Source organism: Sus scrofa, chromosome 2 (assembly GCF_000003025.6).
Source record: "Sus scrofa isolate TJ Tabasco breed Duroc chromosome 2, Sscrofa11.1, whole genome shotgun sequence".
Lineage (NCBI taxonomy): Eukaryota > Metazoa > Chordata > Mammalia > Artiodactyla > Suidae > Sus > Sus scrofa.
Genome location: NC_010444.4, coordinates 35,213,954 through 35,230,901, shown reverse-complemented (window position 1 = coordinate 35,230,901; position 16,948 = coordinate 35,213,954). Strand labels below are relative to the sequence as shown.

The 16,948-nt window shown below is 34.8% G+C and overlaps 1 protein-coding gene across 1 annotated transcript in view; it reads left to right on the top strand.

Annotated features, from left to right (window-relative positions):
• LUZP2 (leucine zipper protein 2) overlaps positions 1-16,948 on the top strand; it is a 533,060-nt gene that overhangs the window by 233,273 nt on the left and 282,839 nt on the right. The window contains exons 2-5 of the mRNA XM_003122913.6: positions 625-742; positions 4,748-4,818; positions 9,695-9,776; positions 15,936-15,998. Coding sequence (XP_003122961.6) covers positions 625-742; positions 4,748-4,818; positions 9,695-9,776; positions 15,936-15,998 — 334 coding nt within the window. The remainder of the gene's footprint in view (positions 1-624; positions 743-4,747; positions 4,819-9,694; positions 9,777-15,935; positions 15,999-16,948) is intronic.

The window sequence follows — 16,948 nt, the reverse complement described above, 5'->3', positions numbered from 1 at the left end:
AGCTTTAATTCATGTAATGGTTAACAAGTCTGTTCAGATTTCACCATAATCCCTGTGTTTATTTATTGATTTTTAGAGGTATTGTGCTTCTTCCAGTACTTCTTTAACAGCAGTAGATTCTTAGCTATATTTGGAAAGGGGTGAAAAATGCACTTCCTTTCCTACAAATCAAGTGTGAAGCAAAGCCCCTACATTCTGTTCTGGTTCAACCCCAGGTTTGTCCCCCAATGTCAGAACCTGTCTATATCTATGAGCCACATTGGTTCAATTCATATCTCTTGCTGTAAAACTTCAAGGACCTTAGAAAAAAGTGTGATAATATGGAAAATACCTATTTTCCAAGAGGTATCTGATAAACTGTTATACAGGCAAAAGATATGCAGTGTTGCTCCGGAACCTTTCTGGAGCTGGGACAGACCTCAATGCAAAATGAAACCTTTCTTTTATAAAACTGGCTTTTCAATTTTCTTCTTTTAGATGAACTAATAAAAACAAACACCCTGGTAATTAGGGTTTCAATTCATCAGACTTTGCTTAAAATGCAAGGGTTTATGATCATGGCCAAAGTGGCTAGAGCCAAGTGGAAGCATTTGGGGGCTCTCATGCCTTTTCTTTCTGTGTTAGACAGGACTATGAAGAGCTGGAAAAGCAGCTGAAGCAGGTCTTTAAGGAGCGAAGCACCATCCTCCATCAGCTGACAAAGACATCAAGAGAACTTGATGGAATTAAAGTCAACCTTCAGGTAAGATGAAAACAAATTTTCTCAGCTGCAAAGGATAAAGAGTCAACTTGTTTGTCTTAGTAAATTAACACATAAAGACGTCTGCATTTTTCACCAGTTCAAAATATACTTCTGTGTTTGAACATAGGAGTTATTATTACTATTATTATTATTGTTGCATGAGCTTTGAGAAGAAATACCATTTGAAATGCAGTCTGAGAATCTGTGGTTTGCAAATTCAGGAATGAGAAAATTGTGTGTGCTTGGCAAAGTCATGAATTTCACAGAGCTTCTAAGATCATTTTGACCCCTGTGTTTTTTTATATTACAAACGATGAAGAGTAATTATGGCCAAGAGTTAAATGAATATAGAAATGATCTCTAGAAGAAAACTTTAAATTCCTCAAAGGATAGTTCTGAAAATGCTTTAATAAACCTTATTAGTAAAGTAGGTAAAAGCCTTAGAGAGTGTTGTCTGTGAAAACATAATAGGCACTCAGTGAAATATCAGTCAAAAACCAAAGACATCTATATCTGATAAGAAATTTTCTGAAACAACTAAGAATGTATTTTAATATTTGTCTTTAACATTATACTTATTGTATACATACTATGCACTAAAAGCTTTCATATATATTACAGGCTTTAATTCTCATAATATAACAATGAGAGTAGATACTATAAATGTGATTATTTTTCTTGTTACTCATGAGGAATCATGCCTGAATGTTACAAAGTAAACCAGAGGTTAAATCCAGGCAGTGCCCTGATTCCAGGGCCTTTCTGTTAGTTATTATTGAACCAAATGTTTCTACACCATGTATAGTCACCGATGTTCTTAGCTTTCTCTGATAATGATGATAGTAACCACTATAGTTTATTAAACACGGTCTCATGTTAGGTACTCTTCTCCCAGTGTTTATTTAATTTTCATCTGCTGATTATGCTGTGATTATCATGAGTCTTATTTTATAGGTGGGAAAACAGAATTAAGAGAAAGGAAACCTTAAGAGCACAGAGAGGAGTTCCCGTCTTGGCACAGTGGTTAACGAATCTGACTAGGAACCATGAGGTTGTGGGTTCAATCCCTGGCCTTGTTCAGTGGGTTAAGGATCCGGCGTTGGCTGTGGTGTAGGTTTCAGACGTGGCTCGGGTCCCATGTTGCTATGGCTCTGGTGTAGGCTGGTGGCTACAGCTCTGATTAGACGCCTAGCCTGGGAACCTCCACATGCCGTAGGAGCAGCCCTAGAAAAGGCAAAAAGGTTAAAAAAAAAAAAAAAAAAAGCACAGAGAAAATTAGGAGGCAGATATGTTACTTTTAACCTAAATACTGAAGCTCTTGTTCCAGAAGTTGTATTACATCCTGAGAACATGAAAATAGAAAAATCAGTCAAACTCCAATAAGACACAGTGACAAGTAGCAAGATGGTGACAGTGCAGGAATAGCAGTTCCATGATTGAAGTACACAGAGCATTAGGGCCGCACTGACTGGAATGAAAATGGGTGCATGTTGATTTCCATAGGAGACTGATGCCAGAACTGCACCTCATAGACACATAGAAATTCACAAGTTTTATTAGACTGTGAAGAATATTTAAGACAACTGTACCTTTTCAGAGGTGTGGAAGGACTGTCACATTAAACATTTTTCAAGCATATGTTGAAATAAAGACCCATGAAGGGTCAGTATTCACAATATTTCCAGGACATTCAGTCTCTCTATATTAGTAGCCTAAGTTAAGACATCTAATTTCAGCCTAGGAAATTACTTGAAATAAATGTATAATTTTGTGGAGTTGCCTTTTTGAAAAGGAAACACTTCAGTTAACTAAATATAATTGCAGTTTTTAAAATACCTTTTATTTATTTTGTGCTAGCCACTGTGCAGGATGAATTTTTGGTTGTTTCTTTTTTCTTATTAAACCTCCTTAACAGTCTCTTCCAAAATTTAGATAATATTTTATTCATTGTAAAATGAGGAAACTAGACTCCTATGTCAATGGGCCACAGAAATATCCCTAAGTCAGGCATCTAATAGTGATTCAGTGCTTCAAACTCATGGTAAATAACCATATTGCCCATTGTACACATTTTTTTCCCAGTGGGGGTTCATGAAAACATGAGATTTGAAAGTCTTGTTCATCTCTGTAACCATAGCACCTGGATGGCATGGTAATACAGATCAATCAATAAACATTGTGTTGCAGTGGCCGTCGTGGCTCAGCGCTTAACAAACCCTGCCAGTATCCATGAGGACCTGGGTTCAATCCCTGGCCTTACTCAGTGGACTAAGAATCCAGCATTGCTATTGTGAGCTGTAGTGTAGGTTGCAGACATGGCTCAGATCCTGCATTGCTTTGGCAGTGGTGTAAGCTGGCAGCTACAGCTACGATTCAACTCCTAGCCTGGGAATCTCCATGTGCTGCAGGTGCAGCTCTAAAAAGCCAAAAAAAAAAAGGGGGGGGGTTTGATTAATTAGTCGATATATAAATCTTTAGTATCCTTAAAAACATGAAAATTATTTTCTAAGACATGCATCACACTTCTCTGGACATTTCTGGGGAAATAATCATCAAGTGCTCTCCTGATCTTCTAATTGGATATCCCTTGCAGACTCCTATATGTTTACCTGCCCTTTTGACCTTTTCATTTCTTTATCTCATGTGTTTTATTTCTTTAAATTTCTTGAGGATAGACTGGTGCCCTTTTAGTCTTGATTTCCTTCAGCATACCCAGAGTATAGCAGACAAATGAATAAGCATACTTTCTTATACTTTTTACCAAATGATTTCACACATATCTTATTCCCTTTGAGTTTTCCAATAATTATCTAATGTAGGGTCTGCAAAATTCTTATCCCTGTTTATCAGATAGGAAAGCCAAAGGGCAGATTTTGTGACCCACCCCAGGTCATATGGCCATGATGTACTTTGCACTGTAAACCCATGATTAGTGCTACCACTCACACCCAACCTGCTTTTTTTGTATTTTATGTCAAGCTACTTTTTCCAAATAAACAGAGCACTTTTTACTGGCTGCTTCCTAATATGACTTCATTCAGCCAATTTAGAGAAGGTGCTTCTCTTTTGAAGTTCACCCCACCATATTACTATCAGAACACTTACTACATGAAAATTGTTTCTAGCATTAGGTTAAAAAATTGGAGAATGCAGACACCATGCCTTTGTTGTTAAATATTAATTAAACAGAGCTTTTGTCATTTTTGTTATTGTCAGTTACTTACTTGTCACAGATGCTTTTCTTGTAAATAATATGATTGTCTCTGCTTCAACTTTTAACATCAAGAAGGATAGGTTACCCTGTTAAATAGTTCACTGAGTATGGACATGGAGGCTCATTGGGAAAGTTTCATTACAGATTCTCTGATGAGAAAAGCTCAGTGGGCTTTTCTCTTTTAATTCATGGTCTATCAGTGCTGAATTGCCCATAAATAAACATTAATGACTGAGATGGCATTTCGTTCCTTAATATATTTTGTATACAGAACAGTTAGAATTTTAGATGACTCTAGTTTTTCTATGTATTCTAATGTATTACTCATAAATAATAAAAAGATAATACCAAAAAGGTACATGCCCTTTGATTGCTTTGATCTTGAATGATTATTACTTAGCTTATTTAGGGAGATGTTTTATGTTCCCTTGTGTTTATAGAAACTATGCCAGATCCAGTTTGACATGACTGCAGATAACATAGTAAAAAGTTCAAATGAAGAGAAGAAAATATATTTTATATTTACTTGTAAGACCTAGATATTTGGAGAGTGGTTTCTCCTCCATTGAAGGCTGACACTCAGTTCATTTCTCTTTCACTCACTGTGTAGCATTTTCACTAGTTGGTGTCATAAATTGTGCATTCTCAGAGCCATGGGGACCATAACAGCCTTGTTTGCACATTATTATTTCAGGGCAAAAATGCAGCCACACCTTGTGCATAGACACAAAGCTAAAGTGCTCTTCAGTTTATCACCTGAATAAGACTTACTCTTCCCACTTTTTTATCAGAATTTGAAAAATGATGAGAAATCTGCAAAAACAGATGTTCAGAAGCTTCTGGAAATAGGTCAGAAACAAAGGTAAGACTTTGTTTTCCTTTTATTTTCTCATTTTTTTCCGCAGACTTTCTTCAGAGACTTCACAAGAATAAGTTCATTGTAAATGCATTCATTTATTTATATTATTACTTATACTTGAATGTATGAAAATCTTGTTCAAATGCAGATTCTTATAAATGTAGGGTGGCACTTGAGAATCTGCATTTCTCAGTTCTCTGATGATGGGTGCTGCTGATATGATGCTACTTGTCTGCAGATCTTAATTCAATTTTTAAGGATCTGGAATACTTTCTTCTATTATCTTAGTAAGATGGACCCATATAAGTCTGTCCATCAGTAAACAGATCCAATAACATTGACCTCAGTGGGACTTTTGTGTGTGTGTGTGTGTGTCTTTTTAGGGCCGCACCTGCCGCATATGGAAGTTCCCAGGCTAGGGGTCAAAACGGAGCTATCGCCTCCATCCTACCCCACAGCCACAGCAACACCAGATCAGAGACATGTCTATGACCTTCACCACAGCTCATGGCCACACTGGAACCTAAACCCACTGAGTAATGCCAGGTATCGAACCTGAGTCCTCATGGATACTAGTCAGATTAGTTTCCGCTGAGTCACGATGGGAACTCTGGACATTTTTAATAGTATCAAAACTTGATCATGGTGATTATGGTGGGGGTGGTAAGGAATGGGGTAATCATTAGTAACAAAGGAGAATTAGAACAATTGTATCAGTGCTGGCTTGTTTATTTTTGAAGGAAGTGAATTATGAGCTAGCTATCTATGCAGTATTAACAAGCTATATGGGAGTTCCTGTCGTGACACAGTGGTTAACGAATCCAACTAGGAACCATGAGGTTGCGGGTTCGGTCCCTGCCCTTGCTCAGTGGGTTAAGGATCCGGTGTTGCTGTGAGCTGTGGTGTAGGTTGCAGACGCGGCTCGGATCCCGAGTTGCTGTGGCTCTGGTGTAGGCCGGTGGCTACAGCTCCGATTGGACCCCTAGCCTGGGAACCTCCATATGCCACAAGAGCGGCCCAAAGAAATAGCAAAAAAAAAAAAAAACCAAAAAAAAAAAAAACAAAAAAAAAACAAGCTATATGACTTGAAATGGTGTCTTAAAAAAAAAAGCAAGTTATTTTAAGGTAGAACCAAGGTAACATTTGTTATTTCTTATACATTTACAAGAGTCTCTGCTCTGTTAGATGCTTTATACATATTTCTCTTGTTTTAACACCACAATTATCTTACAGAGTAGATATTACTATCCCCATTCAGTAAAAAGGAAATTGTTGCTCAAAAATGCTTAGGTAAATTGCTGAGAATTGTATTAATTGGAATTTGCTCTGCTGTGTGTTACCCATACCCTTTCAAGTCAGTTTAATGATCCAAAACAAAAAGCTGTTAAAAAGGTGGACAGATGCTATACTGTTTATTCCCTTCTCACCATCCTATATCTTCTTCACTGTCCTTGCCTCTTGACCCAGAAACCTCTTGTCAATGTCTATGAAATGTTAAAAATATCAAATATAGTGCCTTATGTTGACTCTTTTTATTATTTAAGTAAAATTATTATTTCTTTAACAATGAAATTCTCTCCAAAATCCATGATTAAAAAGAGCACATATAAAATATGTGTATGAGCATGTTTCCAAAAGTAGCCCATTTCAACTTATTTTATTGATTTTATCTCCAAGTCCAACTACAATGGAACAAAATAAAAATCATTAATAAAATAAAATAAATTATTTTATTGGTTTGAAATAATCCACCTTTTAAAACACCTATGCTCACTATCACACAAGTATTTGTGGTTCACTGAGTTACTGGAGAATTATAAACAACCTTTTCCTTTCAATAGAAATAGCTCGTCAGAACAGACCAAGAGTCATTTAAAATTTTTACTCTTTGTAGAGTCTTCCATGTTGGGACAGAACAATAAATAAAACATGCAGGCTTTTACATGGGAAAGAAAGAGAACATTGCATTGATTCTTCATTGTTACATTTCTAGAAATATTTAGACAGCCTAGATAATATTTGTAGGAGAGTCCTCAGTCTCATGGAGAGACTCTTAAGCCAGGCTATATGAGGAATAAGAGTATGTAGCCACAAAATAGAAACCCTGGAGGATAGGAGAAGTACCCTGAAGTTTCTGAAAAGATGTCTTGGAAATAAAATCAAATAAAACATTTTATTCTTTCAGTGGTTGGTGGGTGGAGATGCTGAGGCTCTGTACTAATGGATATTTACTCTATCGAGTTCTATGAAAATGAAAAGAAAGCCTGTGATGTTATGACAATACATACTGGTAACCACTGGGGGAAAAATACCTTCCTGTAGAATTATTTGGTGGTCTTTTTATATTTATAATTTGGGATGGAAGATGTGAGAAACAGCTACCTTTTTAAAATCCTTTGTAACCATAAAATTCTATGCTAAAATGTACTCAACATCTAAGAAACAGCACCATATCACTGGAGCGAATGGTTCCTTAGAAGTTTGTGTACCTCCATATAGTTTGTGCAAGTTCCAGTTGATGGTGCGGAATGGTTCACATGCAAGTTGACAAGGAGTAGAACTATTTCTCATAGGAGCGGAACTTACCGAGTCTGTCAAACAGGAGGTTTGGACCACCTAAAGCATGAGAGCAGGGAGAATGTGCAGAAATAAGTCTGAAAAAGCAGAAGAGGAGGTGGAGAGATTCAGCACTTTCAAAAGGCCCACTTGCTATTCTGTCTGATAGATTTCCTTGCCATGAAAATGTGCAAAATTTTCTACCTTCTCCAGTTTTTAATGTCTTTTAAAGGTTAGTTTTTGTCCTACTCCCTATTGCCTATAGATGTCAGTATGTGGGCATTTTTGAATATATATGTGTATGTGTGTATATATATATATGTATATATATATTCACACACACATACACACATGTATGCACATATATACACATTTTATTTTAAATAAAATGTATAATATAATTTAATTTCAAATAATGTATAAAATTAGAATTTTAAAATCCAGAAATAATCATAATTATTGTAAGATTTTATTGTAACTTTTTTAGTTGGAAATAAAATAGTTCAATTGCATTTTTATTCAGTACTTGTTCAGGATTTCAATGTTAGGGCTGACATTGTAGATCTTTCCTTTCTTTCTCTCTGTCTCTCTCTTTCAGTGGACGTAGTATAAAGACTCTAGAATTTGAGCACATAAGCTCCAGAACACAATACTACCACCTCTCTGTGCTTTAGTTTTCTATTTGTAATACAAAATTACAGTTTGATGTGAAGTTTTCATAGTGCCTGGTATACTGGAAGCCTACAATATATGTAGATATTATATTATGCCACAAATCCTTGGTATGGAAAATATCAGAAATGGTAATGGAAGTCTAGATTTTAAGTGTCCATATGTGGAGCAGTTCTGATAAATGAAACCTGTTTGAGGCAGTAATTGAAGCTGAGACTTAAAATCCACTTTAAGCAAAAGTGTGTTAAAGCTTTAACCAAACAAGCATAAATCATCTAAGAACCAAAGTGACTGTAATTATTTTATAACTTGTCCCTATTACATTTTGCCTTAATAAACAAAATCCAAATTGATTCCAACAACCAGTCTCTCATGAACCTTCCTGAAATGGAGAGTGGAACCTAAGAGTTTCTAGAGTAAGAAATCTGGGGGGCATCATTAAATCCTTTTAGATAAAAGACCTCTTGTGGTTGTGCAGAATGTGGTGGTCAGAGAATTGACATAAGGAGCTTGAGTATTGCCAGTGGTTGTGACAATGATCACATATGTAGTAAGTGATTGTTTTCTAAACATTTGCTAAGTATTTTTCCTACATTTATATATATCTTCTAAACTTCACTACAAACCTATTAGGTAGTTCTATCATTGTGCCCATTTTATAGATGAAGAAAATGAGCCAAAGAGTGTATTCTCCTACCCTTCGTCTCTCTGTATGCTTACATATCAAGAAAATATTGTTGTTCCAGAAGTTTACTTCTGATAGTAGTTTGGGAATTTCAAATTAGTGTGTGTGTTGGTAAAACCAGAAAAGGCTTCTCTTTGCTAGTTGCTGTTGCTTTGAAGGAGTTTATTTTTCTAGCCATACTGAACATATACCTATACCACCTCACTCATGCACTAACTTATCTGACATCTGAACTTTTTAAGTGGTAGCTTAGGTGATAAAATGAAGGCACATAAAGATGATACAATTTGTCATGACTGAATAAATCCTAAGCATTTGAGAGGAATGCATATTTATGAAAATACTTAATTTTAATGAGTGAGACAGAATCTATATATCCTACTGAGCTGGAGATAACAATGTGAATATATATGCAGAGGCATATTTCTCTTACTATACCCAATAAATTAGGCAGCTCTCATATTAGAATACATTTTTTCTTTGTTTTTTAAAAAAGTCTTAGGCCTTATACAGGTTGTCTAAAACACAGTGCTTTAGAATTAGTCAATTAGGAGCATCCAAGGGAATGATAATTTGATCAGCAAGTCTGTGGTAACATTTTTTTCTAAACAGTATGCTCACATCCTGTCATGCTGTCACTAAAATTAGCTTTCCTACTCTAATTATTATATTGATTTGATTTAACACATTATGCAGCTCACAGATGAGTCACACAGTGGGATTTTTATAAGACACAATAGCAAGGCAATTTCCTTTATATGAAGCTCACTTTTAGTTGCTTGCATGGGGAAGAAAACTCTATTACCAGAATCCTGAGATATATCTTATATGGTTAACTGTGTCTCTATACATTCTACTTACCTCTTTCTAAATGGATATAAACAGCAAAACCTCCTTTCATAATGGACATAAGAAATAACAATTATGTTATGTCTCTCTTTTGCTCTCTATTTTCTATTCAACAAGAGAACAAATGAAGTCTCTCCAGGAGGCCCTGGAAAATCAACTTAAAGAGACTACTGAGAAAGCAGAAAAACAACAGGCTACTGTAAGTTTGCTTCTTTTCTGTGTTTTATGCTTCAGGGATAGAACATTGTTAACTGTTTTCCCCTCCAAATCCCTATGGGGCAAACATACCTGTAACAAATAAAAATGGGAATATAATAAAGAAAATGCTTTCACCGAGATTATAAAAATCCTTGGTCAGCATTCATTCAAAAAATGTTTTTGTTGTATTTGATTATTAGGGGGTTTTCTAATTCCCAACCCTTATTTGTGGATGAAAAACCAAGAGCAAGCGTGCTAGAGTGAGGCCCCTTATCAGTGGCTCTTGAATTTGGGGGTGTAACTGACCTTGAATTAAGTTGAGCTATGCGATTCCTAAGCCACAGCCCACATCCACTGAATAGAAGTCTCAGTGGATGTTGATTAAAGAGCTGATTAAATGGGCCATCCTGAAAGATTTGCGTATTTAATCTGCCTATTTATCTGCCTATCTGTCTATTACAACTTCATAAGTAATTCTTATATAATGCAAAGTTGAAGGATCTTCTTATATAATGCGAAGTTAAAGAATCAAACTTCTCTGCAGATTTCCTCTCTCAAAATGATGTTCTATGTGTCCCCACATTTCAGTTCCTATAACTAATACTCCCCATAGGCAGAAGGGCTGGTGATCTGGATAGTAGTGTTGAAAACCAAGATTTCTGATTGTCTAGACCCACTTTAAATACCATCTGTGGGGACTGGACATTTTATCTTGTATGAGGACCTGAGTTTGTTTCAAAATACAGTATATTAATAGAAAATCTGAAGTTTAACAAGACCAGTGGATCAGGAAATGACTACCTTTGGACAGACAGTTTATTTCTCACAGCTCTCAAGAATGGAGGTATGCCATTTGACAGGGGACAATGCAGGGAAACACCAGGTCAGTCACAAGGCAAAGTGGGGAAAATGTAAACGAAAGGCATAATTGTGGTTTCTGTGGAAAATAATGGGTGAGGCAGGGTAAGCAGGGCTAGGATTGGCCAGTTTGAATGATTTCAGTAGGCTCTGGGGCATAGGGCTATTTGGTACCGGGCCCTGAGGTAATTAAAGCAGGTGTATAGTGGCCTGGAGTGTAAGAACCCAAAACAGGGGGTGGCTGGAGTTATGAGCTATCTATTGGTTAGTTTGTATTTGAAAAGCATACTGCTGGGAGAAGTACCCTTTTGGGGGATGGTGATGGAGCAGCGATGAGAGAGGTACAAGGTTAAGATAGGATGACTCCTGTCATTTATTAGAGTTGTCTATATCAAGGCTTGTCTGCATACGTGTATAGGGTAAATGTTAGAGCATCAAGTTTACAGGAGCTGGAGATAGAACAGGACTAAGGTGAGGTCTCCATCCAGATCAGTTATCTGGGATTCCAGTCCCTTTAAGAACTGCCAGCCTGCCTTTCTTTTGGAGGCTTCCCTGAACAAACTGGATTAGAGTGTAGAGTTTTGCTTGTGAAACTTACCCTGTCTGTCATTCAGGACACCTGCTTTCTGGAGACAGTCTTTGTAACAATGACTTTTGATTTCCCTGCCTACAGGACTGTTTCATGTTAATAAATTCACTGTTATCTGTCTGGCTCACCTGTAAGGATGAAAATATTTGTTCTTCTTTGCTATGCCATAGCCAATACTCACCAGTTACCTACAATGTGTCCTAATATCTTGCTCTTTGGACATCAGGTTTTACATAAAAGAGTAAATGTATTTTTAGCACCAACATGTTGATCCATCCCCTCAAGATCTGACCCAGCCTACCAAAAAAACCCTAACTGCAATCATGTTTCTGTCTTGACCTATTGCATTTAATCTCAATTTCTTTATAACCCAGTCATAAATTATGGCAGTTAGAGTGCTCACAGGTACTGTTTTCTTAGATCCTCACAATAAAGCCACACACTATTTTTTTAAACTGAAGATGAATTATTCAGCTAATTATTTGGAGGAGCCAAGACGTGAACGTATGATTATTCCAATATGTTATGCAAACTGTGTCTAAATCCCAAAATAAGAAAGCTATAACTGTTGAAAGGCTCAGCAAAAGTTAGCATAGCCAAGTATGGGAAAAGTGGCACAAAGGATGCATGATTGGGAAGGAGTCAGCCTTACCCTTGTCTCAGAATCATTGTAGTACTTTACTTAATGTACAATATTGAATCTTGAGGGAAATTTTTCTACTAAACCAGAAACTCCATAAATTTATTCATAACCTAACATGTGCTCCAGAATAAGAATATTCTGAGTTTAGGTTCCTACTGAGCCATCTACTAGTCCTGTATATTTGAGCAAATTCTTTAACTTCTGCAAATTTCCTTACTTGCAGAATTTGGGGAATAATTCAAATTAAAATTATATACATAATTTCCCTAAAAAAAGTATATATGGCATTCAGTAAATAGTAGACACTAAACTAAATTCGAACTACTCAATAAAAAGAAAAAAAAAGAAAAAAATACTTATATTATCCAATTGAAAAAAATGTGATCAAAAAATTGCTGATGGCAAAAGTATAAATGCATTAGAAATTACAATAATTTAAGTGGGTTAAATCTAGTAATAATTTTTAAAAGACAGAATAACTGCAATTAAGAAATTATAGCAACACAATCAAATGTGCTAATTTAACAACTGAGAAGACCACACACTTAAAATAAGCAATATAGGAATATATATGCAAAACAACATAAAATAAATACGTAATTGACAGCAATGTTAATGTCTGGCAAATAGAATTTATGGAAAAAAATACAATGTATAGCAAAGCACATATGATAGCAAAATAAAAATGAGCAAATAAAATGAGATAATTATAGCTATAACTATCGTAAACTTACATCTACTTAACAAATCAGTTTAATGTTCATCAATCTATAAGTGAAAGGAGAAACTGGCAAATACAAAGATCTTAAAAATACAACTGATAGTAACAAACTAGTAGGTATATATAGAAATCTGTAACAAAGTGACTGTATTCTTAAGTACATGCAGAACATTTATAATAATTTTATAGAAATAAAATAAATATTATGAGAAACAGTTCACAGATAATGTAAATTCCTAAATAAATATAAAATAACTAAATTTCTGCAAGAAGAAATTCAGCACTTGAATAGCTGAATATGGTGGAAATTTTGTTGTGCAAAAAGGCCTCTTTTCCCAAGTGTTCTAGGGCTAGAAGGCTTGCATGATGCCTTCTACTAATTTTCAAAGATCAGTTGATTTCAAATATAGGCAGATATTTTCTAGAAAATAGAAAATGATTGACAGTCATCTCATTTTATAAACATCATCACTTACGGTTCCAAAATCAGTGAATGAATCTATGTCTAAATTAATAGCTATTCTACTAATGAATGTAGATATAACAATCTAAAAACAAAGCCTACATGAACAAAATATATCATCATAATCAATGAAATCACTGAATGCAAACACCTTACAGAAAGAAAACTTATCTTTTGGAGGGAATGCATTTTATTGTTGGTTTGGGTTTTTTTTGTTTTGTTTTGTTTTGTTTTTTTTTGGTCTTTTTGTCTAAAAAAAGACATATGGAGGTTTCCAGGCTAGGGGACTAATTCGAGCTGTAGCCTCCAACCTACGCCACAGCCACAGCAATGCCAGATCCGGGCCGCATCTGCAACCCACACCACAGCTCATGGCAATACCGGATCCTTAACCCACTGAGTGAGGCCAGGGATTGAACCCGCAACCTCATGGTTCCTAGTCAGATTCGTGTCCACTGCACCACAGCAGGTCCACATTTTATGTTTTGAATTGAATGACATAGATCATTCTAAGTCAGAATCCAAAAAAAGATAACAAAAAGTTTAACAAAAATGATAATTTAACAAAAACTTTTTTAAAATATGTCTCTGGTAGCATCTAGAAGGCAGGTTTCATGTTACTGGGACTCATGACTTTTAAACTTTAGTAAAGACTCAAACAGTTTGTGATTTTTCTTCCTATGTGAAGATTCTAATTAACTAAGCATTAAATTAATATATATTTTAATTGTTGCAAATAAATTCAGTAATTATTTTTTCTGCTCGGAAGGCTATTATAGTTGGTATAATTGAAAGTTGGATAAGAAGGGAAGAGTAAGATCATTATAATTGCTCACTCTCAAATAGAGGGAAACACTAGGATTTAATTCTATAAATATTGTGCTGTTTCAGTTTTAAGTGCAGATAATTTTATTGCTACCCTTGATTATGTATCTAATTACTGTGTCTTCTTCCATGAAAACATTGTATATTTTATTCAAAAGATATTTAAAATACCAATTTTATTTAGTTAATCCATAGTAAAATGCTATAAAGATTAAATGTGATATTGCTTTTAAATCACAAAAATATAAGAGAACATAAAGTTTGGAAAATTAAATTGAAAAAGCAGTAAAGCTGTCTTGATCCAGTTCTTTTAGAAAATACTTTTTATGACCATGTGAGCATGTTTATATCTCTAAGAGATAATGGAGTGGCAAATCTTTCAAACTTGTGAAAAACCTAAATTACAGCAAGAAAAAATGAGTTCTTAGGTGTAACCAGAGTAATTAATGATATTAATGCTTCTTGGATGCATTTCACTACTCTTGTTAATTTTTATGGCTTAACTTGCCTAAGTGAGACATAATTGGTCCAAAGGAAAGAATTAGCTTCAAGCTTTGATTCTCATTAGGAATGAAGAATTGTTACGTTTATCCATTCTTTACTCAGAGTAAATAAATGATACTTTCTGTCTCTAAAAATTATTTTATAAATATCTTCTAGGAATTCTAATTTTTCCAGAGATGTTAAAATAAGCTGGGATTCTAGACCAGTTGTTTCAAAATTCTGTAACTTTGTAATATTCTGAATGTATTTTAGGTCCTAAATGTTTGAATATTCTAAAGTTTTTCCTTCCCTGTTTATCATTTAAATAATTATATTATTGACATTGCAGTATATTTTAATTACACTGTTAATTAAAGTAGGTGTTAATTATGGAGAATATATCATAAATAGCATCAAAATAGGAGGATTTAGGGAAAATAATGGTATTGGTTTTAGAGCAGGTTCTTCATACAAGCAAAATGACTTTAAATAATCCATGACCCAAACTAAAGATAAGTATGTAACATATAAAAACATCCTGGTGCTCAATAGCTGCTTAGGTACATGTATTGAGAGCCCTGACTGTTAGCTTTTCGTTTTGTAATGCAAATGGATGACTTAAGATTTAATTGCAGAGGGAGCCACTTCAGCAAAGTCTGTCTCCAGTACACATCTTACCAACCACTGACTTGATGAAAAGCCAACTCCATATTCCTACTTTTTCTGCTACTCAGTCTCTTTTGTTGTAGCGGTTTTGGTTAATTTAATTTTTCTATTTATTTTCTTTTTATTAAGGTATAGTTGATTTACAATGTCGTGTCAATTTCTGCTGTACAGCAAAGTGGCCCAGTCACATACATATGCGTGTGTGTGTGTATGTATTCTTTTTTCATATTACAAGTATTAACTCACTGTCATATTTTCATATACATAGTGAACCCTCAGTGAGCATGAAGTCCCAAATTTTATTTACTGTGCTATACTGACTTTTTTTAAAGTTATCAGGCAGATGAATACTATGTTTATACAAATGCAATTCGAATAGCTGGCCTAAGGTTACAGATTCTATGACTATCATATTCAGGAGGAAATATCATGGTTTCTTTGGTATAGATTTATAAGGTTCCATGCTATAGTATTTATAAGATTCCATGCTTTTGAGGTCAGAAGCATCAGTACATAATTGTTCTCAAACTTGACCATATGTCAGAATTATTCAGAGAATATTTTAAGAAAAGAGGTTCCTAGACCCAACTCTAGAAATTAGTTTTGTTTGTTCAAGAACAACATTTTTAAAAATTAAAGTTTATACAGGTAAGAGAATCACAGTCATAATGTATTTCTCAGTTTTTTTAAACTATCTTTTATTATGTAAGAAAAGGGTATTTTAATATAATTAATGTATATACTTATAAATCAGCAATAAAAGTTTTTGGTTAATAAAAATTTAATCTTTTTTTCAATATTTGTTGACAAAGACATAATCATTTTATTATACCTCAAAGATCATGAAAGTAAATTTATAAAAGTTATAGAAGCAAATTTTAAATGTCTACATAATATTCTATTTATTTTCAGATTGCTTTTTTAAAGACTGAAATGGAAAGAAAGAACAAAATGATCCGAGATCTTCAGAATGAGGTAAGACTTATATTTCAGAGAAATTTTATGTAAGTCAAAGGATACACACAAACATACATACTGATTTGCCATAAGCACTGGAACACTAATCACATGCTAATTTAACTTTTAGGTATATATTCATAGAGAGGAACTTTAAGGTTAAGAATTTCAAGAGTTCCCTTCGTGGCTCAACAGTAATGAACCCGACCAGGATCCATGAGATGCAGGTGTGATCTCTGGTCTTGCTCAGCGAGTTAAGGATCCAGCATTGCTGTGAGTTGCTGTGTAGGTCACAGACCAGCTCAGATCTGGCTTGCTGTGGCTGGGGTTTAGGCTGGTAGCTGTAGCTCTGATTTGTACCCTAGCTTGGGAACCTCCATATGCTGCTGGTGCTGCCCTTAAAAAAAGGAAAAGGATTTCAGAAGATTCCTGCTTTGACATATATCTGATAATGCTGTTAGTTCATATCTCCAGTTCACTTTCCTTGTAATTATATTTTTTTAGGTCAATATTAAGCATTTATTTATTTATTTACTTAGTCTTTTTAGGGCCACACCTAGGGCATATGGAAGTTCCAGGCTAGGGGTCTAATTGGAGCTGTAGCTGCTGGCCTACACCACAGCCACAGCACATCTTATCCTTAACCCACTGAATAAGGACAAGGATCGAACCTGTGACCTCATGGATACCAGTCAGATTCATTTCTGCTGAGGCACAATGGGAACTCCATTAAACATTTATTTGTATTTCGTAAATATACTTGTCTACCAAATTGCATAATAGGCAGTGAAGATGAAAGCTAGTTAGAAATAGACTTCATGCTAGAAAAAGCCAATCTAGAGAGAAAAATTTATGAGATAATCTGAGAGTAATATAGATTTGAACATAAATAAATAAGATGTAAGCACTTTCCTTAAGCCTATAAAATGTAAAGATCCTATAAAATGCTGTGTGCTTTTTTTCTATTT